This window comes from Balaenoptera musculus, chromosome 19 (genome assembly GCF_009873245.2).
Source record: "Balaenoptera musculus isolate JJ_BM4_2016_0621 chromosome 19, mBalMus1.pri.v3, whole genome shotgun sequence".
Lineage (NCBI taxonomy): Eukaryota > Metazoa > Chordata > Mammalia > Artiodactyla > Balaenopteridae > Balaenoptera > Balaenoptera musculus.
The window spans coordinates 11,330,534-11,354,839 of record NC_045803.1 but is presented as its reverse complement, the minus strand read 5'-3'; the positions used below and the strand labels follow the sequence as shown (position 1 = coordinate 11,354,839).

General features: G+C 41.1%; 1 protein-coding gene across 1 annotated transcript in view; it reads left to right on the top strand.

Moving 5' to 3' along the window:
• Nucleotides 1–23,630, top strand: part of LOC118884660 (zinc finger protein 226-like) — a 41,329-nt gene extending 17,699 nt beyond the window's left edge. Inside the window, 1 exon segment of the mRNA XM_036832386.1 lies at nucleotides 21,611–23,630. Within this exon segment, the coding sequence (XP_036688281.1) occupies nucleotides 21,611–23,036 (1,426 nt within the window). The 3' untranslated portion in view covers nucleotides 23,037–23,630.
• The last annotated feature ends 676 nt before the right edge of the window (nucleotides 23,631–24,306 follow it).

Here is a 24,306-nt window from a genome sequence, read left to right as displayed (position 1 = left end):
AGTGCTGTGAACAATGGGGTGCATGTATCTTTTTGAATTAGAGTTTTCTCTGATATATGCCCAGGAGTGGGATTGCTGGATTGTATGGTAACTCTATTTTTAGGTTTTTTAAGGGACCTCCATACTGTTTTACACAGTGGCTGCACCGATGTACATTCCCACCAACAGTGTAGGAGAGTTGCCCTTTCCTCCACACCCTCTCCAACATTTATTATTTGTAGACTTTTTGATGATGGCCATTCTGACTGGTGTGAGGTGATACCTCATTGTAGTTTTGATTTGCATTTCTCTAATAATTAGTGATGTTGAGCATCTTTTCATGTGCCTCTTGGCCATCTGTGTGTCTTCTTTGGAGAAGTGTCTATTTAGGTCTTCTGCCCATGCTTTTTTTTTTTTTTTTTTTTTTTAAATTATATTTTTTATTTTTGGCTGTGTTGGGTCTTCGTTTTTTGTGCGAGGGCTTTCTCTAGTGCGCAAGAGGGGGCCGCTCTCATCGCGGTGCACGGGCCTCTCACTGTCGTGGCCTCTCTGTTGCAGAGCACAAGCTCCAGACGCGCAGGCTCAGTAGTTGTGGCTCACGGGCTAGTTGCTCCGCGCGCATGTGGATCTTCCAGACAAGGGCTCGAACCGTGTCCCCTGCATTGGCAGGCAGATTCTCAACCGCTGCGCCACCAGGGAAGCCCTGCCCATGCTTTGATTGGGTTTTTTTTTCTTTTTTTTTTTGTTATTGAGTTATATGAGCTGTTTGTATATTTTTTAAATTAAGCCCTTTTCGGTTGCATTATTTGCAGATATTTTCTCCCAGTCTGTAGGTTGTCTTTTCATTTTGTTTATGGTTTCCTCTTCTGTGCAAAAGCTTATAAGGTTGATTAGGTCCCATTTGTTTATTTTTTTCTTTTATTTCTATTGCCTTGGGAGACTGACCTAAGAGAACATGGCTACGATTTATGAAAAGACATCCATTTTATATAAACATATTGCCGGCTGTATGGCACAGCTCCTAGCAAAGCAACCAGATAAGGATAACCACTAGTGGATAACCACTAGGCCACCCACACCCATGAAGTTCCCATTTCAGAAGCCCCTGGCAATCTAGATACCTGACCACTTGAGTGAGCCTGCCTCCACTCTCCCACACCCTAATTCTCACTCTTATGCTTCAGGTTAGCCAATAATGAGTGAACCTACGTGAAACCCCACATACCCCACCCCTGAAGCCTAATAAAGGCAGGGCCCCAGGGCCGAGCTCTCTCTACCAAGTAGGAATTCTGAGAATCCAGGCATATCCAGCTATCGAAGTGGAACTTTTAACAGGAACATGGTATAAGATCAGTGACTTCTGCATGCCTAAAGGCCACACAGCAAGGTAGAAAGTAGAGAGTATCTGTGAGTAATAGATCTTGTTTTTCAAAGTTCTCTAAATTTTTTTTTCTTAATAAAGGAACTCCTTTATTTTATTTATTTATTTATTTATCTATGGCTGTGCTGGGTCCTCGTTCCTGCGCAAGGGCCCTCTCCAGTTGCGGCAAGCGGGGGCCACTCTTCATCGTGGTGCGCGGGCCTCCCACCATCGCGGCCTCTCCCGCTGCGGAGCACAGGCTCCAGACGCGCAGGCTCAGCAGCCGTGGCCCACGGGCCTAGCCGCTCCACAGCATGCGGGATCCTCCCAGACCAGGGCTCGAACCCGTGCCCCCCGCACCAGCAGGCAGACTCTCAACCACTGCGCCACCAGGGAAGCCCTCTAATGTTTTTTTTTTAATTTATTTATTTTATTTATTTTATTTTTGGCTGCATTGGGTCTTCGTTGCTGTGCACGGGCCTTCTCTAGCTGCGGTGAGTGGGGGCTACTCTTTGTTGCGGTGCGCAGGCTTCTCATCGCGGTGGCTTCTCTTGTTGTGGAGCACAGGCTCTAGGCACATGGGCTTCAGTAGTTGTGGTTCGCAGGCTCAGTAGTTGTGGCACATGGGCTTAGTTGCTCTGTGGCATGTGGGATCTTCCTGGACCAGGGTTCGAACCCGTGTCCCCTGCATTGGCAGGCGGATTCTTAACCACTGCACCACCAGGGAAGCCCAATGGTTTCCCTAATGGTTTTTTGCTGAAGTGTGTCTTGTGATAATAATAAGAACCATAAAGGCTGGCCCAGCCACAACACTGGCCCCAGTGGGGGAAATGTCTGTGGGGCTCTGTGTGAGTAATTCGGAGCCCAGGTGAGTGCCTCAGGCATTTGTAGCTAAGAGCATTACCATCAGTAGGCTGTGGCTTGCAGGATCTTAGTTCCCCAACCAGGGATCAAACCCGGGCCTGCTGCAGTGGAAGCACAGAGTCCTAACCACTGGACTGCCAGGAATGCTCCTGATTTTCATTCTTGGAGGTAAAATTTCAACATTTTATCACTAGGTATTATGTGTAATTTTTCTGTCATTTTATTTTAGTTTTAAATGTGATCGTTCTAGGAATTTATAACCATTTCACATATATTTTCAAATTTATCATTATAATATTCCTCAAAATGTTCTCTTAAAATCTTTAGTGATGCTCCCTTTTTAACTTCTGAAATTGGTAATAATGCCATTTCTGTCTTTTTTTCTTGATCACTGTTACTGGACTTTGTCAATTTTATTGTTTTAGTCACAATGTTCTTTTGGCCCTTTTTTTAAAAATCCACTTATTTTGTTTTCTATTTCATGAATCTCATTTCCCTCCATATACTTAGTGTATTTTTTGTCATTTGTTTATTAAATTCCCGAGGGGGATGTTTTAATTTTCAGATTCAGCTTCTCTTCTGTTTTAGTATATGCTTTTAAAGTTCCACATTTCTTCCTAAATATGTATTGAAAACTCCCATTCTAACTGAGAATTTTGCTTTTCTTCTTGTGGTTCTGTCAATTTTGCTTTTTCAAGTTTGCTTTTACATTATGTGAAACTGTTATTCATGATAATTTGAAACTTATTGTTTCTTTGTATATCTTATAATGCTTTTTCTTCAAGGACTACTTTGTCCAATATTAATATGTTTTTAAATTATAGAAATAATTTGAAGCCTATGATGATGCTGTCTTCCCTAGAGAGAATTTTCATTTGTTTCCGTTAGATGATTGAAGATACTAACAAAAAAGCTTCACTCTAATCCAATTTCAAGTAGTAATTTGGAGTTTGGTTTCAGTCTCCCCCAAAGGCGATCCATTACCCTTTTATCCTTATTCCTATAGGCAGCTCTTTAAGGTTTTACTACGGACTCCTGTTCTCCCTACCCTGACCTCCTCTCAAGCCCCTTGACCATGGCTAAAATGATGCTTAGCTTTCAATAACAGAATGGGTAGGAGCCACCAAGAAAGACAGTAGCAGCGCCAAATTGGACAACTTTGCCAAACTCCGCGCTGGCATTTCTTGTTGTAAGACGTGAGGGGCAGCAATTGCGGGTTTTTTTACGGTGACACAGATGTATATTTTGATAACACCAATTACAGGCTCAGTATTGTAAGGAGCATAGCAGGCCACTGCCGGCTTGTAATGCGGAGAGAACTGAATTAAAGCAATTTTATAACCAAAAAAAAAAAAAAAAATAGCTCTTAAAATTCCTCTACCCTGAGTGTTTTCAGGAACCCCCTACAAGAATTCAGTGCCTAGAAGCTCAGGGTACTCGGAAGTACTTCCTCTTCAGGGGGCGGGACCGTGGACGTCGTTTCTCTCGGGCATTCTGGGAAGTGTAGTCTGAGGTCCGTGCAGCCCAGAGCACTTCCGCTTCTGGACGGCAGGGCTAGGGAATTCTGGGAAGTGGTCAACGGGTTCCCTCTCGTGGGAAGGCGGCGCTTTCGCTGTAGGAGGGGTGGGCTGCTGCCCACCTTCCCCTCAGGTGAATGGGTCTTCGATCCCCGGGGCCCCTCCAAGCCCGGGCGGGGAGCCAGCGAGGCCCTGGCCCTCGTCCTCGGGGAGAGTAAGAGAAGCTGCTGCCGGATGCAGAGTATGGGGTTGGGGGAAGTTTGTGTTCCCCTCCGCTGAGCCTCCCGTTTGGAGAGGCTCGTGCAGCCCTGTGTTGGGGGCAGCCCGAGTCGCTTGTCACCTGGTTTGAAGTTCTCCCGGCGCTCCAACCGGCTTCCCTCTCCTACCAGCCAGCTCTGCCACTTCCTGGCCGTATAACGTTATGCGAGTTACTTAATCTGTCTTGGCCTCATTATCCTCATCACTAAAGTAGTGTCATTAATCATTGATAAGTCCCTTATCATTTTATACAAATTAACTTCATTAAATGACCGCAACAGCCTTATGAGGTAGGTAAAGCTATTAGGCTTTTTTTCCTTTTTCTTTTTTTTAACAGATAAGGAAACGGAGGTATTGTTTGGGGGAAGTAAAGCACCCGCCTAACACACTAAGTCCTCTCTACACAGTGTCGAAAAGAAACCAATCTTATTACTGAATAAGCATTTCCAGAGTACAGTGTTGTAGATAATTTGTGGAAAGAGATTACAGAGAAAGAAATTTAACACTATTTATACAGTTAGGCAATTACGTGCTAGTCTATTTTTGACTGCTTGGTACATAGAGTCTCAGGGTTAACGGTATCTTGTTTTCCTATAAGAGGAAGTGACTGCCCCCATTTACTGCAAATTCTTTGATGAATTCATCTTAAATTTACTTGGGAATGTTTTGTTAATTGACTTTCTCTGAAGGAATAATAAAATATATCTGATCTCCCCTGCTAGCAGATTTACAACTCACTGAAAGGCACCTTCGTTAAACTCCCACAGTGACTGGGACGCTGGGTTATTTTCTAAGATGTTTACATTCTAAAGGGAAAACCCCCAGGACTTTGAAAAACGCTTCTGCGTTGTAAACTTGGTAAGGGGCTTCCTTAGCCTCTAACAAGATTTTCATGCATATGGAAAGGTTAAAGAAAGGATCCAAAAGCACTGGGTTTTTTATGGAGTTGCTCTAAGAAAAAGGACAGGAAAAACAGACCCTTTGGACAAGGAAAAATTCTTTTTTTTTTAAAAATTTACTCTTGTGAGTTTATCTTATTTGCCCAAGACTTAATAGCTAGTAAGAGGCAGAACTACCATTTGAACCCGAGGAGTTGAAGCCTCAAATCTAGGTTTTTCATCTCTATGCTGTACTTTTTTTCTTTTTTTTTAATCATCAGAAATAGTCATGTGAATGGTTTAAAGAAGTCTTTTTTTCTACCAGGTTTGGAAGTGGTTTGGGGCTTTGTAATTTATATCCTCATTATAAAAGGAATGTATGCCCATTATAGAGAGATTAGGAAATACAGAACTGTAAAAAGGCAAGAAATGAGATTCCCCATAATCTCAAGGTTTAGAGATAACACTGTTAACATTTTGCATTGGAGCTGTACTACGCACGGTATTTCTTCCTAAATTTTTATTAAGGAAAGGCCCAAACATACACAAAACAGAGAAAATAGTGTAATGAAACCTGCCCACCACCCCATCAGTCATCTGCAACCGTTGTCAAAGTTTTGCCTATCTAACTGTGTCCATTCCCCTTCTCACACAAAATACTTTTGGGGAGATTGGGAGGAAGAGAAGATGGAATAATTTAAACGAAAAACAAACCCCAGTCAGGTAGTCACTAGAATTTAAAATTCATTAACATAAATTGATTACATATGAAGAGCAAAGGGAAGCAACTGTTAACTTCACGGTTTTCATTCCTGGCAGCCAGGAGGATGGTAGTTATGTAGGTAAGAAAGTTTAGGGACATAGAAACATTGAAAGTTGGAGAGGAATAATTATGAATTTGGTTTCTTTATTTTGAAGTTTGACTTGAAACAGTCCAGTCTTCTAAATCTTGGTTTCTGATCTGTTTCTCCCTTTGGCTGTGTGCTACTTTGTTGCAGGGAGAATGTTATATTCTTTAAAGTATACTTAGCACCAAAGACTGGCAGGGAGATATTCTTCAGTATTTGTGGCTGGTGTAGCTGCCCAATATCCTGAAACAGAGGCCTGCAGCTCAGTTAGATTTTATTCAAAATTCCTGAAATGGACTTAGGAAACAGTAAAGGAGAACAATATAAACTTTACTGATCCTTTATCTCACTTTCAATGGGTTGCAGAATCTCCTAATTTTTTTCACAGCATTCAAAAGTTGATATACATTAATTATTGACAATATTTTAATGATGTAAAGAAAACTTATTTAGAAACCGACTATCTCTAATTTAAGTGTCCTGTGTTTATCATCTGAGAATATTTGCTAACTTGTTGTAGGTGGTCGTGAGTCAGGCAGAGTTTCCAGTGCTTTTACATGTATTTATTACATGTATCTTCCTCATATCAATCCTATTATTATTTCCATTTTACAAATGAAGAAGAAGGGACAGATTTCACAGAGTAAGTGGCAGAACGAGTATTTTAACCTAGGCAGCCTGAGTCCAAGTCTGTGATCGTGGTTATCATACACGGTTTGTATTAGTCTGCAAGACAAGAACTCACAAGAAGTCTTACTGGAGCAGGGAATGTTTAAGCTATGACCTAGAAGTGAATAGAGCAGCAGTATATGACAAGAAGGAACAGCAGATACAAAAAAGTTTTTTGTAGGAGTACAAGCGATTCACCATGGCTGGACATGTAGCGTGGAAAGCAGATTTGAAGAGGGAAACAAGCATATGGAAGATTCCTGTTTGTGAGGCTGGCCAAAGAATTTGGACCTTCCCTTAAGGGCACTGGATAGACATGCATGTGAAAAGGATTGAATTTCCATGTTAGGCTACAGCTTTCTGGCATCAGGAAGGAGAAAACATTGATTGAAGTTAAACATTCTGTTCATGTTGATTATACAAGATGTGGTTAGTGTAATGGTTACCTCTCGGGCTCTGGTTGTCAAATGCCAAATTTTGAAACCTGGCTCTAGTACTTACTAATTTAGTAACATGGGCAAATTACTTAACTCTCTCTGCCTCTGGCTCCGTTGTAAACTGTAAAATAGAGGAAATAATAGTATTTACCTAAAAAAAATTGTGAAGATGAAGTGAGATCCCGGAGTCTAAAGAGGTGGGAGTAGTCCCTGGCACACACTCAGTGCTCCATAAGAGATAGCTGCTAAGGATAACAGAAAAAGGAATATATGCTCAGAAATGAGAAATGCAAAAATATATTGTCATGGATATATAGATAGTTTTAGGTATTCCTCTCTTCTCTCCAGTCTCATTTCTTTGAAACATCAATTCTGTCATACTGTTAATGGAAATAATCAATAATCAACCTATAATAAGAATAGAAGAGAATTTTATTTGAGCCAAACTGAAGACTGCAGCTTGGGAGACAGCCTCTCAGATAGCTCTGAGGAACTGTTCCAAAGAAGCATAGTTTTCAGCACAGTTTTATATCTTGTCAGAACAAAGAACATCAAACATGACAGGAGTATATTCCTTCAAGGTTTCAAAAAAGACATTAGCACTCACATTACGAGTCAGCATGGCCTCAGCTCCAGGGAGCCTTATCATTGAAGGAACGCTAGCATTGACATCCCAGGAAGGGAGGCGTTTTTCTGTCTTCAAAACGGGCATTCTTTACTTCTGGACACTGCACACTTTTTTTTTAAAATTTTTAAAAATAATATATTTTTATTTATTTATTTATTTTTGGCTGCATTGGGTCTTTGTTGCTGTGCACGGGCTTTCTCTAGTTGCGGCGAGCTGGGGCTACTCTACGTTGTGGTGTGCGGGCTTCTCACTGCGGTGGCTTCTCTTGTTGCAGAGCACGGGCTCTAGGCACTCAGGCTTCAGTAGTTGTGGTGTGCGGGCTCAGTAGTTGTGGCTCGCGGGCTCTAGAGCACAGGCTCAGTAGTTGTGGCACACGGGCTTAGTTGCTCCGCGGCATGTGGGATCTTCCCGGACCAGGGCTCAAACCTTTGTACCCTGCATTGGCAGGCGGATTCTTAATCACTGGATCACCAGGGAAGTCCTGCACCCTTTTCTTTAATGGTTAAAGCAGATGTATGTTTACTAGGCCACAAAACAGGCTGTTTTGGTTAGGGTAAAGTTTAAAGTTAAATTACATAAAAGCCAGAATGACTTCCCCATACCTCAGTATGTGCAAATTTCTTCCATCAATATATTTGAACAAACAACAATCTTTGTAGTGACTATTGTATAAACACCTAATTAACAACAACGTGTTTGTCTTTCAAATTCAGAAACTCCCTGAGGATTGATTACAATGGCCCTGATTGCATTGAGAAATTGATCACACAGTCCACGCTGAAGCTTGTCTTTTCACTCCATGTGTTGTCCTCAGCAGCCAAGTTCTGAATTTTTTGACTGTTCTGTTAACAATAGTGGAAATAGACATATACAATCTGCCCCGTTGCATTTTTTGGGTCTTTCACTCGTCTAAAAATCGTCTAAAACTGCATTTTAAGCCTATCATTTCCCCTCTCCCCCCTTTTGTTTCCTCTGGTAGAGGGGGTACAGTTCTATTACACTGATCTGGTTCTTACAGTCTTTTAAGATTATGACTCTTCCAATATTTGTTTATCATGTTTTGTTTGTCAGTGAGATAAAGCTAAGCTCTACCGGCGTCAGAGAGCTGCTTCACACGAAGGGGATCCTGGAAGTCGTTGGCCGAGAACTCCCAAGAGTTTGGGGTTGTTTTCTTTTGTTTTAAAGCTCCAACGGGGAGGACACGGCCCTTCCTCCTCCTGGGGCTCTGGGAAGTGTATTCCCCCCCGGACTCTATCCGGAAACGAGGGGCTACGGCGTGTCTCCGGGGCTTCTGGGAAGTGTAGTTCCGAGCGCTGTGTAGTCAGAGGCACTTCCGCTCCGGGAAAGCGAGGCAGCCACCATTTTTTTCGATACGGGAGGTGAGTCGGCCCTGCACCCCCAAGACCCCTGCGAGCCTTTTCGGCCTGAGCGTGGGACTAGTCGCTACCTAGCCGGCTGTCTTAGGATGGAGAAGTCGCGGCCGCCGGCGGAGGCTGAGAGGTGGAGGGCGGAAGTGCGGCATCCTTCTGTTCTCCTCCCCCGCGTACCAAGCAGAGCTGCTACTTCTATCGGTACAATATATGGCGAGTTGTTGATTATCCGTGCGTCCTACTTTCCTCCTCTGTAAGATAGCGGGAGAGACGGTCACTACTGGGTAGGGTTGTGATTAGAATCGAGTGAGGCCATACGGGTCAACAGCTTCGAACGCTGGTGGCACATAACGGGTTGGCTCTTGCTATTGATGCAGTTAATTTTCGCACGAGCGCCCTTTTGACTGGACGCCCCAGTGAAGGGAGAGAGCGAGGAGCGATGGCACGGCCCTTCTGACATCCGTCGGGAGACAGCCCTTCCCGAGCTTTTCCCGAGCTTTTACTGATCTCGTTTTTTAGGAAGCACCGAGTCACCCCGCGCTAGTGCCTGGGGACGTCCCGCGGCAGTGTATCCGGCAGACGGATACAGTCGTGCTCTTCCACCACATCCTTTTCTTCGCCAGTCCTGAATTCGGAAACGGGAGGAAGGAAGGACCTCTTGGCTCCTCACAGCATAGCCCCAGGTACATACTACTGAAAGGTCTTTCTTGGTCCGTCATCTGTTTTCAGTTAATCAGGTTTCCTTCACTTAGTAAATCACCACTAGGAAAAAGATCAGTTGTCTGTTGACTACACCTGAGAATGTTTAATTGCTTGTTAATATGTACGTGTGTTTTTCTACCACACGTACATGTGTTTTTAAAATAAATAAACATTTTTTAAAATATAAAATGTTTTATTTACTTTAAAATATGTTTTAAAATATTTAAAAAAATTTTTATTGAAGTATAGTTGATTTACAATGTTGTGTAAATTTCTGCTGTACAGCAAAGTGACTCAGTTATATTCTTTTTCATATTTGTTTCCATTATGTTTATCACAGGATATTGAATATAGTTTCCTGTGCTCTACAGGAGGACCTTGTTGTTTATCCATTCTATATATAATAGTTTGCCTCTGTTAATCCCAAACTCCCAGTACTTCCCTCCCTCAGCCCCCTTCCCCTTGGCAACCACAAGCTGTTCTCTATGTCTGTGAGCCTGTTTCTGTTTCGTAGATAAGTTCATGTGTGTCGTGTTTTAGATTCCACATATAAGTGATATTGTATGGTATTTGTCTTTCTGACTTCGCTTAGTATTATAATCTCTAGGTCCATCCATGTTGCTGCAAATGGCATTATTTCATTCTTTTTAATGGTTGAGTAATATTCCATTGTATATATGTACCACATCTTCTTTATCCATTCATCTGTCAGTGGACATTTAGGTTGTTTCCATAAGCTTGGCTATTGTAAATAGTGCTGCTACTAACACTGGGGTGCATGTATCTTTTCGAATTATAGTTTTGTCTGTGTATATGCCCAGGAGTGGAATTGCTGGATCATATGGCAACTCTACTTTTAGTTTTTCGAGGAACCTCCATACTGTTTTCCATAGTGGCTGCACTAAATTACATTCCCCCCAACAATGTAAGAGGGTTCCCTCTTCTCCACACCCTCTCCAGCATTTATTATTTGTAGACTTTTTAATGATGACCATTCTGACCATTGTGAGGTAGTACCTCATTGTAGTTTTGATTTGCATTTCTCTAATAATTAGCGATGATGAGCATCTTTTCACATGCCTATTGGCCATCTGTATGTCTCCTTTGGAGAAATGTCTATTTGGGTCTTCCGCATCTTTTTCGATTGGGTTGTTTGAGTTGTACAAGCTGTTCATATATTTTGGAAATTAAGCCCTTATCGAGTCCCATCATTTGCAAATATTTTCTCCCAGTCCGTAGGTTCTTTTCATTTTGTTTATGGTTTCCCTTGCTGTGCAAAAGCTTATAAACTTGATTAGGTCCCATTTGTTTATTTTTTTCTTTTATTTCTCTTGCCTTGGGAGACTGACCTAGGAAAACATTGGTATGATTTATGTCAGAGAATGTTTTGCCTATGTTCTCTTTTAAGAGTTTTATGGTGTCTTGTCTTATATTTAAGTTTTTAATCCATTTTGAGTTTATTTTTGTGTATGGTGTGAGGGTGTGTTCTAATAACTTCATTGATTTATGTAAAATTTTTTAAATATATTTTTAAATCATCATGCTTTACATTTCTTCCTTTTATTCTCTTTTATTGTCTTCAGTTCAGTTTATTCCTTTTATTTACCCTCAACTCATTTGAAAATTGTATGGTTTTGTATTTTAACTTTTAAAAACGATATCTGTCTCAACAAATACTAAATTTAATCAGCATGTATTCTCAGTCTGAAAAATATAGAAACTAAATAAAAATACACTTGAAATTTGATGATGGCTCCCTCGTACCACCTTTTTGTTTTTTTTTTTTCACTGCAGGCTAGGTTATAGGTTTACTTTTTATTAAAACCACCCTCAAAATTTGTCATATCGTTCTAGGTTTTTTTTTTTTCTTTTAACAAAGATATTACCAACATATTTACGTGTTTCCTTACCATCTATTCTTTCAGGGTTCATTTAGTTGTAAATTTTCTTCTTTTTTTAATCAGCTAAAACGTCTTTCTTCCTCTCTCATATAAATAACCATTTAATTGAGCATAGAAGTCAAGATTCTCGATATTTTTTCTTCATTTTGGAAATATCATTCATATATTTTAGATCTCCATTCTGCTTCCCTGTTTCTGTCAGTCTAATTTTCATTTTTATTAGGTAAATTATATTTTCTTTCTGGGAGCTTTAAGGATTTTTGTTGTTGTTTTTAGTTAATTATTTATCCTTTGCCTTCCTGAGTTTCACTATCATTTGTTTAGGAGTATATGTATTTTTATTTATGCTGTTCAGAATTTCTATATGTGAACTCAGCAGTTATCTCTTGAAATAAAACCTCTCTGTAGTTGCTTCCATTACCTTCTTACACTCCTATTAGACAAATGTTGGAGCCTCTCAATCTATCTTCCATGTTTCTTGATTTTTATTTTGTCTCTTTTTCTTTTCTGTGTGTTTTTCTTTTATCTCCATGCACATAGGATGAAAGGCTTTTACCAATAAGCCTTTTCTGGCTTCAGTGAAATAAATTGACCCAAAATGATACTTTTTTAGAAAACTAATACAAGTGTGAATAAAATAGTATTAACTGGGCAACAAATTATTAAATAAGGAGAAATTTTAAGTCAGAATCAGGGCTTTCAGAAAATACAGGTGACTTTCATAGGAGAGCAGTCATACACAAAATCCAGATGCCTTTCGGGTCTCTTTTGTTGTTATTGTTAGAAAACACATTTGCAAATACAGTTTATGATGCAAAGGATCATCTGCTTTTTTGCAGCTGCAAGAAAAAGGGACTCCTGTATTTTTAGAACTTTCCATCTACTCCTTGAATCCTTGGAACAACTCTATGAGGTGGGTATGGTTTACGAGGAGTGGCCAGGTTCATATCCTATCCTCGTTGTGCAGATGACTGAAGAGAGGCACAGAGAGGTTTTTTGTAATACCCCTATATTACACGGATGCGTAGTATCTTTTCCAGGATTTAAACCTAGGGGTTTGACTCCAGAACTCTTTTTTTTAAACCCACATTGTTGTTACATTGCCTTTCATTTCCTGCCACCCCCAGGATCAGAAATCTTTTTTTTTTCTTTAGGTTTTATTTTCATTATTATTCTTTTTTTTTTTATTGAAGTATAGGTAATTTACAATGTTGTGTTAGTTTCAAGTGTACAGTAAAGTGATTCAGTTTTTTATATATATATATTCTTTTTCAGATTCTTTTCTATCGTAGGTCATTATAAAGTACTGGGTATAGTTCCCTGTGCTATATAGTAGGTCCTTGTTGTTTATCTATTTTATATATAGTAGTGTCTATATGTTAATCCGAAACTCCAAATTTATTCCCCCTTCCTCCCCCCTCTCTTTTCCCCACCCGCTATCCCCTTTGATAACCATGTTTGTTTTCTGTGTCTGTGAGTCTATTTGTTTTGTAAATAAGTTCATTTGTATCATTTTTTTTAGATTCCACATATAAGTGATATTATATGATATTTGTCTTTGTCTGGCTTACTTCACTTAGTATGATAATCTCTAAGTCCATCCATGTTGCTGAAAATGGCATTATTTCATTCTTTTTAATAGCTGAGTAATATTCCATTCCATACCACAACTTTATTCATTCATCTGTCGATGGACATTTAAGTTGCTTCCATGTCTTAGCTGTTGTAAATAGTGCTATGAACATTGGGGTGCATGTATCATTTTTTAAAAAATTTTTATTAGAGTATAGTTGCTTTACAATGTTGTTAGTTTCTGCTGTACAGCAAAGTGAATCAGCTATACGTATACATACATCCCTTTTTTTTTAGATTTCCTTCCCATTTAGGTCACCACAGGTCATTAAGTAGAGTTTCCTGTGCTGTACAGTAGGTTCTCATTAGTTATCTCTTTTATACATAATAGTGTATATGTGTCAATCCGAATCTCCCAGTTCATCCCACCCCCCCTTCCCCCCTTGGTATCCGTAAGTTTGTTCTCAACATGTGTCTCTATTTCTGCTTTGCAAATAAGTTCATCTGTACCATTTTTCTAGATTCCACATAGAAACAATACTATACAATATTTGTTTTTCTCTTTCTGACTTACTTCACTCTGTATGACAGTCTAGATTTATCCACATCTCTGCAAATGGCACTATTTCATTCCTTTTTATGGCAGAGTAATATTCCATTGTATACATGTACCACATCTTCTTTATCCATTCCTATGTTGATGGACATTTTTTAAAAAAATATTTATTTATTTATTTGCTTGCATGGGGTCTTAGTTGCAGCAGGCGGGCTCCTTAGTTGCGGCTCGCTGGCTCCTTAGTTGCAGCACACAGGCTCCTTAGTTGTGGCATGCGAACTCTTAGTTGCAGCATGCGTGTGGGATCTAGTTCCCTGACCAGGGATCGAACCTGGGCCCCCTGCATTAGGAGCACGGAGTCTTATCCACTGTGCCACCAGTGAAGTCCCATGTTTTATGTAATTTTTATTGGGCCGTTTTTTCTTATTACAAAAATAACTTATGAGCATTGTGCGTGTGTCTTTTTGAATTAGAGTTTTCTCTGGATATATGCCCAGGAGGAAGATTGCTGGATCCTATGGTAGCTCTATTTTTAGTTTTTTAAGGAACTTCCATACTGTTGTCCATAGTGGCCGTACCAGTTTACATTGGCACCAACAGTGGAGGAGGGTTCCCTTTTCTCCACACTCTCTCCAGCATTTATTATTTGTAGACTTTAATGATGGCCATTCTGACTGATGTGAGGTGATACCTCATTGTAGTTTTGATTTGCATTTCTCTAATAATTAGCAATGTTGAACATCTCTTCATGTGCCTTTTGGCCATCTGTATGTCTTTTTTGGAGATGCCTATTTAGGTCTTCTGCCCATTTTTTGATTGGGTTGTTTGCTTTTTTGATATTAAGCTGTATGAGCTGTTTGTATATTTTGGAAATTAATCCCTTGTCAGTAGCATAATTTGCAAATATTTTCTCCCAGTCCATAGATTGTCTTTCCATTTTGTTTACGGTAGGATCAGAAGTCTTTATGGTAGGGAGACTGTGTTTGGTTGTGCCGGTTGTTCACTATCCAGTGGCTGCTGGCTGACGGTCCTGCTAGTAGCTGCAGTCTCCTCCAAGCTCTGCTTACCAAGCTGTATGTGAGCACCTCTGCCTGGGAGTATGAGTGCTCATGTGTAGTTTCTGCAAAGATCCGCATGGGCTCCTGACAGCCCTGGCCTGCATCTCATGGCTTCTTTATCCTTCCCCAATTATGCCTTCTCAGGACTCTGACCTTCCCCGGAAGGAGCGGGAGAAAATGACCGAGTTTCAGGTAAGTAAGGCATTGCTTTCTGTCTCCTAAGGGATTTTATTTCTCAAAGATTGGACACACCTTTTTTCTCTTCCTTGGAAAGGTTAATGAACACGACACACCTTGAGTGCATGTTGTGTGCCAGACTGTGCGTTTTGTTTGGTTTATTTTATCATCTTTATTATTTCACAAAGCAATCTTTGAAAAATTGTGGAAATCTGAAATAGAGAAAAATAACTTACCCTACTACCCTGTTTACAAACTACCTCTTTTCACTTTCTCATATTCCTTTTCCCTCAAGCATTCACAGCTGTATATTTGCAATATTTGAATTGATGGGATATACTTATAAACATTGCATAAAGGTTTAATATCTCTAATTCTTATTAAAATTAGTAAAATAAAGTAAGACCCAACTGGAATATGAGTAAAAGAAAGAATAGGAGCGTCACAATAATGGAAAGTAAATTTATGAAGAAAATAATTTAATAACTAAATGTGTACAAACGTTAATAAAAGCTTTCTATTTATTTATTTCACTTAGATTGTGGAAGATTTTCTTTTTTTATTAAAAAAGGAATTATGTCTTAATTTGGCCAGTCTAGAGATTCAGGAACATTTGTACTCCCTCATATGAAAGGTGAATTGGGAAAACCTTTTGAGAGGGAAATCTGCCATTATGCTTTCAAAAATTTTAAAGTGCAGCTGCTACTTCTTGGTTGAGATCTCTGTAAAAGGATCTTTACAGCAGATGATGATAAGTAAAAATCTGTAACTAATTGTGCTTTATTTGGATTGATTAAAGCTACATCATCAGTTCTAAGGAATACTATACTATGCAGTCACAAAATGGAATGAAAGAGATTTTAATGATACTGCTTGCTCAAATTTATTGAGCACTTCTTATGTGCCAGGCGCCATTGTAAGTGCTTTACATATGTTCACTCGTCTAATCCTTTCAAACACCTTGTGATTTAGACACCATTATAGAGAAGAGGAAATTGAGATAGTGAGAAGTAAAGGAATTTGCCCAGGGTCCTGTCATTAAAACCTTGAAATTTGAACTCACCCTGTGCCTTCACCAGCTGTGCATGTGGCAGCAGGTGGACACGGCTTGTGCCTCGAAAGCACAGATGGGGAGCTGTGTACCTGTCCTGGAGGGTTGCTCAAGGCCTGTGAACTTTGCGAATATTAAAAGCAGAGATAGAGTGGGACAGCAGGGAGGTGACATCACTGTCACTGAGAGGGGCAAGTGTTGGGACTGAAAACTGCCTGGAGTACCTCCAAATCGGTAACCATTTTTTGGGTTAATCTTCTTTATCCTTCTCGATGCTGCCCTTCTTCCAGTGGAGGTTGTGAGATTGAGGTGACATGTGTTTGATGTCGTAGGAGGCGGTGACCTTCAAGGACGTGGCCGTGACCTTCACCGAGGAGGAGCTGGGGCTGCTGGACTCCGCCCAGAGGAAGCTGTACCAGGATGTGATGGTGGAGAACTTCCGGAACCTGGTCTCAGTGGGTGAGGACAGGCACTCTCTGACCCTGAACCTCAACTCTCTTGAGAGTGTCTGGTCCTCAGTTGTTCAAAGCTTTGGACCTTGTGAAGTGGTTCCCTGACCTTGAAGACACAAGTTTTTCCAATCCATAGGTTTTTCTGGTCCCTCTCTGCTCAGGCAAAATTCCGTCCGGGGTGATTTTGCCTCCTTGGGGACATTTGGCAATGTCTGGAGACAGTTTTGTTTGTCACAGCTGAGGGAGGGGTGCTACTGGCATCTAGTGGCTAGCAGTGCTGTTAAACGTCCTACGATGCACAGGACCACCTCCCCCCACCGCACAGAATTAGCCAGTCCAGAATATCAGTAGTGCCTCAGCTGAGAAACCCTGTTTTAGATGAACTATAAACGGGCAGCTTAGCTTCTATACTTTGTCTTTCAGATACTTTGGTGGATCATGGAGTCAACTTAGTTCATTGTACTGGCATTATTTTTTTTTTTTTTCAGTGAAATAGAATAAAATGGAATAAGAATAGAAACTGTCAGAGTTCCTTATCAAGACCCCCTCACATTGTAGCAAAAAGTGTGACCGTTTGCAGTAAGTGGTATGAGGGTGTAAGAAATATGATAAAAACAGACATTGGCTAAATCTAATTTTATCTATATATAGACATGAACTAGGTTGTGACCTCAATTTGTTTTTCTTTTTTTGATTGAAGTATAGTTGATTTACAATGTTGTGTTAGTTTCAGGTGTACAGCAAAATGATTCAATTATATATATATTCTTTTTCAGATTCTTTTCCCTTATAGGTTGTTACAGAGTATTGAGTATAGTTCCCTGAATTTATTTCTTATTACAGTTTGTGATCACTTGAGGGTTATAGAACTTGGACAAAGATCTATTTTAGCTGTGTGTTCATCTTAAATATATATATCTGCCTTTTCATAGGACATCTTCCCTTCAGGCCAGATGTGGTGTCCCAGTTGGAGACAGAAGAAAAGCTTTGGATGATGGAGAGAGAAACCCAAAGAAACGGGCATTCCAGTGAGAACCGCAAAGCTGTTATTTCAGGTACCAGCTAATCTGCTTCTCTCCACGTCTGTAACGACCGCTCTTGTCCCCGTGCTGTCATCTCTTGCCTGGACTGTGACAGCTTCCTCCAAACTGGTCTCCATGCTTCCGCCCTTGCACTCCTGTAACCTTTTCTCCACATGGAAGCCAGACTGGTTCTTTAGAAAGCAAGTAAGATCATACTTTTCCTCTGTCCAAAACCCTCCCAAGGCCTCCCCTTTCACTCTGAGTCCTTGCAGTGGACTGCAGGGCCCTACCTGATCTGGCCTCCTCACCGAGTTCCTCTTTGATCACCCATCCTTTTACCCTTTCTTAGATCATTCATGCCATCCTGGCCCCTTTGGAATGTTCTCTTCTGTTTCCCAACCTTCGACTAGCTCTCTGCCTCAGTGTAGAGGCCCCCAGCCACTCCCTTACTCACTCAGGTCTTTGCTCAAATTTCATCTCATCAGACAGACCTTGTGTGTCTGCCCCATTTACAGTGCCATCCTCTCTCCATTCTCCGTGCCCTCACCCTGCCTTATTTTGTGTCCCAGCACTGATAACCTCCTGACCTCGTAACTTGTCTTTATTTACTTGTTCATCATCTGTCTTCCCTTGAAAGTAGGAATTTGGGCAATTGTATTTCCCGTCTCTACCCAAAGCCTCCGGTGAGCCTTCTGCATAGTAGATGCTCAGTACATAATTGTTGAATGAAGATATTACTTTAAAAATTACTGTTATTTTGAGTAAAAGTGAGGAAGCTCTCCTCACAGCTCCTCCTGACCTATGACCCCAGCCTTCTTCATCTGTGAAGACCACCTCATCCTCTGGATCCCCAGCCACTGTTTCACTTTTCTCCCCAGCCTTTCAAGGCCCTCTGTTCTCCTGCCTTCGCTCAGATCCTCACTGTTTACTTCACTTTTTGACCTCCTCTTCCTTTCTCTCCTCTTCCTTACCTTCTCTTTAATTTGCGTATTCCTCAGTCCTACCCATTTAAAAACATCAGATATTCCTAGGGAATGTAAATGTATATACTCTCCCTCTGCCTGAAAAATGAAGGAGAGAAGCTTATCTGCAAACATGATAGATTAGGCCCTGAATTCTGAGAGTGGTTAATGGATATAACCATCTGCTTTTGTCCGTCTCCCTTCTCACGTCTACATGTTGCTTCACGTTTGATGCATTCAGGAATATTACTGGAAAGGGTCTCATTCTCTTTTTCTTTTTCTTTTTTTAAATTGAAGTGTAGATGATTTAAAATGTTGTGTTAGTTTCAGTGGGGTTCATTTTTATATGCAAACTGAACCTCAGGAATCATGATCCTACATATTGTTACACTTCAGTTTTGTGTCATAGACCAAGTCTCTTTTAACAAATCTGGTAGCATTTTCTGCCACCCTTTCTCAAAGGCTTTTTTGACCTCTTCAGCATCCGCATGTTTCAGGATTTTGCAACCATGCTCCATGTACAAATACTACCTAAAATGTTCTTTATAGGTCACTGGAGTGCAAAATAAAGGGCTTGTTTTTGTAGGGGTTCTTTTTTTTTTTTTAATGTATTTATTTATTTTTGGCCGCATTGGGTCTTCATTGCTGCGCATGGGCTTTCTCTAGTTGCGGCGAGCGGGGGCTACTCTTTGTTGCAGTGCATGGGCTTCTCATCGCCGTAGCTTTTCCTGTTGTGGAGCACAGGCTATAGGCGCACGGGCTTCAGTAGTTGTGGCACGTGGGCTCAGTAGCTGTGGCTCACAGGCTCTAGAGCGCAGGCTCAGTAGTTGTGGCACACAGGCTTAGTTGCTCCACGGCATGTGGTATCTTCCCAGACCAGGGCTCAAATCCATGTCCCCTGCATTGGCAGGTGGATTCTTAACCACTGCGCCACCAGGGAAGTCCCCCGTCTCCTTTTTATACGGACCCTTGTGACTTCTTTGGGCTCATCTCAAGATCCTTAATTTAATCAAATCTGAAGTCCCTTTTGCTGTGTACATTAACATGTTCGCAGGTTCCAGGGATTAGGGCATGGACAGCTTTAAGATGTTCAATTAGCCTACCATGCCCTGAAATGTGCACATACCTGTTGGAATGTGTTCAGTTTATATTATTTGAATGTAGCTTTCTATTTAAGCAAATTAATCATTCAGGACTTGGTACCCACTTTAAACATTTTAAGCCAGTGGCTTCCTTACGTTTTTAACTATGACCCTCAATAAGAAATATTTTACATCCTGACCAAGTATAAATGTAACATATGTGCATATTTATGTGTATGTCTACAGCTGAAACAAGCATTTTATATAGTGGTACCCTTACTGCTTGTGATATGCTTTTCATGTTATTTTTTTTTCCACATAATTTCTTTTATTTTTATTTATTGTTTTAAATTTAATTTTTATTTTATATTGGATATAGTTGATTTACAATGTTGTGTTAGTTTCATGTGTACAGCAAAGTGGTTCAGTTATACATATACACATATCCATTCTTTTTCAGATTCTTTTCCCATATAGGTTATTACAGAATATTGAGGGTTTTTCCCCCCCACTTGGCCGCACCACGCAGCTTGTGGGATCTTAGTTCCCCAACTAAGGATCGAACCCGGCCCTGGCAGTGAAAGCGCAGAGTCCTTATCACTGGAGTGCCAGGGAATTCCCACTTCTTTTTCTTTGAAATGTCACAATGTATGGAATGGATTTCACAGTTCACGAGTATATGCCAGCAATTTGAGAACTTCTGTTACAGTGGGGATGAAGCAATGAAGAAATCAAAGTGCTTGTTTTCCTCATGATTGTTACATCCTAGTTCGTCTAAATGGGCAGGAAAAAATTAGGAAATATGTAGTAAACCAAATAATAAGTGCCATGGGGGAAAAGAAAGAAGAGTAAGGCAGATGGGAAGAGTGGAAGGTGTGTTGGGGTGGGAGGAATTATTTTATACTGGGTGATAGGAAGGCCTCACCCAGTTGAGTGACATTTGAGCAGAGAGACCCGAAGGGAATGAGAGAAAAAGCAAGGTTCGCAGCTTCCTGGGCAAAAGCTTTCCAAGCTGAACATAACTCTCCCTCTCCTCCGTTCAGGGTTGCCTTTGAGAATCTGCTCTCTTTCTTCTCCTCCCAAGTTCTTTCTCAGCTGTCCAAGGTTAGTTTTCCCTTTCCCCCTTCTTTTTACAGAGACCAGAATCACTCCCAGGCTTAGAACAATGAATGTTATTATCCCAACCGCTTCCCAAATTTACTCTTAGAAGATCATTTCTACCAGGGCCTAAAATACTGTTTAATGCCTACAGTCTGTGCTTTCCTAACCTAATTCAGTAGAAGCCCACTTGTCATAAGCCTGCTAAGGAACAGGTGATTAGGCTTTTAACTGACGTTGCTGTAGGTTGGAAGGTGGGTTGTCTTTGTTGCCCTGCAGCCATCCGATTCCAAACCTACAGGTCTTAAACTGTTAGACCTGTGGTTCTAAATGGGTCACGTTTACAGAAGAGTCTCTTGACCCTGTTCTTCGCTTCCACTTACACGAAAAAGCATAACAAAAGGATAAGTGGTGTGGTACAGACATGACCCTTTCCCTGTTTTTTAAGGCCTTATCCCTGAGTGTGAAATCCCGATGTTTCTGAACAAAGCATTTACTTGTCCTCACCTCTGAATATTGCTTTTTCTTTTAGGCAGCAAGAATCCCCATGAGGTGGAGACTCTTGGAAAAGTCACATTAAAATACCTTTCATGTGAAGAGCCATCTTGCTGGCAAATCTGGAAACAGGTCGCAAGTGATTCAACGTGCTGTCTTCAGAGGAGGACTTCCCATTTCCTACAAGGTGATTCTCTTCAGGTTTCTGAAAATGAGAACCATATGATGAACCACAAAGGCGATAGTTCCAGTTACCTTGAAAATCAAGAGTTTTTGATTTTGAGAACCCAGGATTCCTGTGGGAATACATATGTGAGTGAGTCAGGGAATCAGAGTAGAGGTAAGCAAACGAATGGGAAAAACAACCCACGTATATGTGAAGCCTTCATGAAGAAATCACCCCTGAGTGATCCTGTTAAAACTGACACAGAACAGAAACCCTGCAAAGGAGAGACACCCTATCCCTGTAGAGAGTGTGGGAAAAGCTTCAGTGATAGCGAAGTGCTCCCAATTCATCCGAGGGTTCTCCTGGGAGAGAAATGCTCCCATCTGCAAAGTCATCAAAGAATTCACCCGCGAGGGAAAGCTGATAAATGTCGTGAATCCGGCGATGGTTTCAGTAGGAACTCCTTTCATCCCCGTCAATCTAATCACACGGGAGAGAAGTCCTATAGGTGCGACAGTTGTGGCAAGGGATTCAGTAGCAGCACAGGCCTTATCATCCACTACAGGACACACACAGGGGAGAAGCCTTACAAATGCGAGGAGTGCGGTAAATGCTTTAGCCAAAGTTCAAATTTTCAGTGCCATCAGAGAGTCCACACCGAAGAGAAACCATACAAGTGCAACGAGTGCGGGAAGGGCTTCGGCTGGAGCGTTAACCTTCGTGTTCACCAGAGGGTCCACAGGGGTGAGAAACCCTATAAGTGTGAGGAGTGTGGGAAGGGCTTCACGCAGGCCGCGCATTATCACATACATCAGAGGGTCCACACCGGGGAGAAACCCTACAAATGCGATGTCTGCGGCAAGGGGTTCAGTCACAATTCCCCTTTGATATGCCACCGGAGGGTCCACACTGGAGAGAAACCGTACAGATGTGAGGCGTGCGGGAAGGGCTTCACCCGTAACACAGATCTTCACATCCACTTCCGTGTCCACACGGGAGAGAAACCCTACAAATGCAAGGAGTGCGGGAAGGGCTTCAGTCAGGCTTCCAATTTGCAAGTCCACCAGAACGTCCACACCGGGGAGAAACGATACAAATGCGAGACATGTGGGAAGGGCTTCAGTCAGTCATCAAAGCTTCAGACCCACCAGAGAGTCCACACAGGGGAAAAGCCCTACAGATGCGACATGTGCGGTAAGGACTTCAGTTACAGTTCAAATCTTAAACTGCACCAAGTCATTCACACTGGAGAAAAACCGTATAAATGTGAGGAGTGCGGGAAGGGCTTCAGTTGGAGATCAAACCTTCACGCTCATCAGAGAGTCCACTCAGGAGAGAAACCCTACAAATGTGAGGCATGTGATAAGAGCTTCAGTCAGGCCATAGATTTCCGGGTCCATCAGAGAGTCCACACGGGCGAGAAACCCTACAAGTGTAGTGTCTGTGGGAAGGGCTTCAGCCAGTCCTCTGGTCTTCAGTCCCATCAGAGGGTCCATACTGGGGAGAAGCCCTACAGATGCGACGTGTGTGGAAAGGGCTTTCGTTACAGTTCACAGTTTATATACCACCAGAGGGGCCACACTGGTGAAAAGCCTTACAAATGTGAGGAGTGTGGGAAAGCCTTTGGGCGGAGCCTGAATCTTCGCCATCACCAGAGGGTCCACACAGGAGAGAAACCCCACAAGTGTGAGGAGTGTGGGAAGGCCTTCAGTCTCCCCTCCAATCTTAGAGTCCATCTGAGTGTTCACACTCGGGAGAAACTGTTTAAATGTGAGGAGTGTGGGAAGGGCTTCAGTCAGAGTTCTCGGCTTCAAGCCCACCAGAGGATCCACACAGGAGAAAAACCATACAAGTGTGACATATGTGGTAAGGACTTCAGTCACCGTTCACGGCTTACATACCATCAGAAAGTCCACACTGGCAAGAGTCTTTAAAAGTGAGAGGTCTGTTAATGACTTCAGTCAGGATGCACGTCTTCAAGGTTTTGGAGAGTCAATGCTGCTGATAAACTCTATGAAGTATTGAGAGTGGAAAGGGATTCCTTCAGATGGAATCTTCCCAGCAAATCCATTAAAATGGTGACATAGAACCATACATAGTAACAGGGGAGAAATAGGTTGTAACCCTCTTGGTAAGATCCACTTGATATAAATGATCTCTCAAAGTGAATATATGCCTAAAGACAGTGTGTGAAAAGGATATTTGCCGTATACTAACTCGGTTTTTTTGAGGGGGGATGTCAAGGAGGGCTTTGGGGTTATTTTTCCATCAACTTCCATTTTATACTTGTTTACAGTGACTGTTATTTTTACTAAAGCTGTAAAACTATGAAAAATGAAATGAATAAAATTACTAAAAATTTCCTGTAGCCAAGAATTTGTAATATGATTGCTTTATTTCGTATGATATATTGGATTAAAATTAAGGAATAGATCCCCAGAGATGAACCTTTGATCTTCAGAAGTAAATACGTATCTGCCACAGATGTATATAAAGGAATGTTCATTGCATTATTGTTTATAATAGCAAACAGAGAAATAATCAGTTGGGTTGCCAAAGTATTTTATGATTTACTTATCCAGTGCAAATTGTTGCTATGGATGTTGGAAGATGTCCAGAATACATTAACCTGGAAAAACACAAAGCATGGGATTTTTGTGTGATCTCATTAAAAAAAAAAAAAAAAAAAAAATATTTATTTTTACTTATCTCTAAATGATGGGATTTTGCTTGACATAAATTTTTACATTTCTTTAAACTTCTTGTTTTGAAATAATTAAAACTTTCCAAATATTGTAAAAATTATATAAAATCTCTCATGTACCCTGTACTCAGATTCACCAGTTAACATGTTTGAGTCATCATTCTCTTAATGTATGTGAACGTGTATATATGCACACACATACTGACATATGCTTTTTTTTTTAACCATGAGTATGTTCCAGACCTCTTAGCCTTTGCATCTGAATACTTAAGTAATACTGTAAGAACAAGGGTATTTACTTACATATCTACAGCGCAAGTATAGCATTCAGGAAAATTGAATATTGATACATAACGTCTAACCTCCAGACCTTATTCAAATTTTAGCAGTTGTCTCTCTCTCTCTCCCTCTCCCCCTCCTCCCTCCCTCTCTCTTTCCTATTTCTTTATTTTTTTGGTAGGTGATAGAATTAAAATCAACTTATCAACAAATCTTCAAAG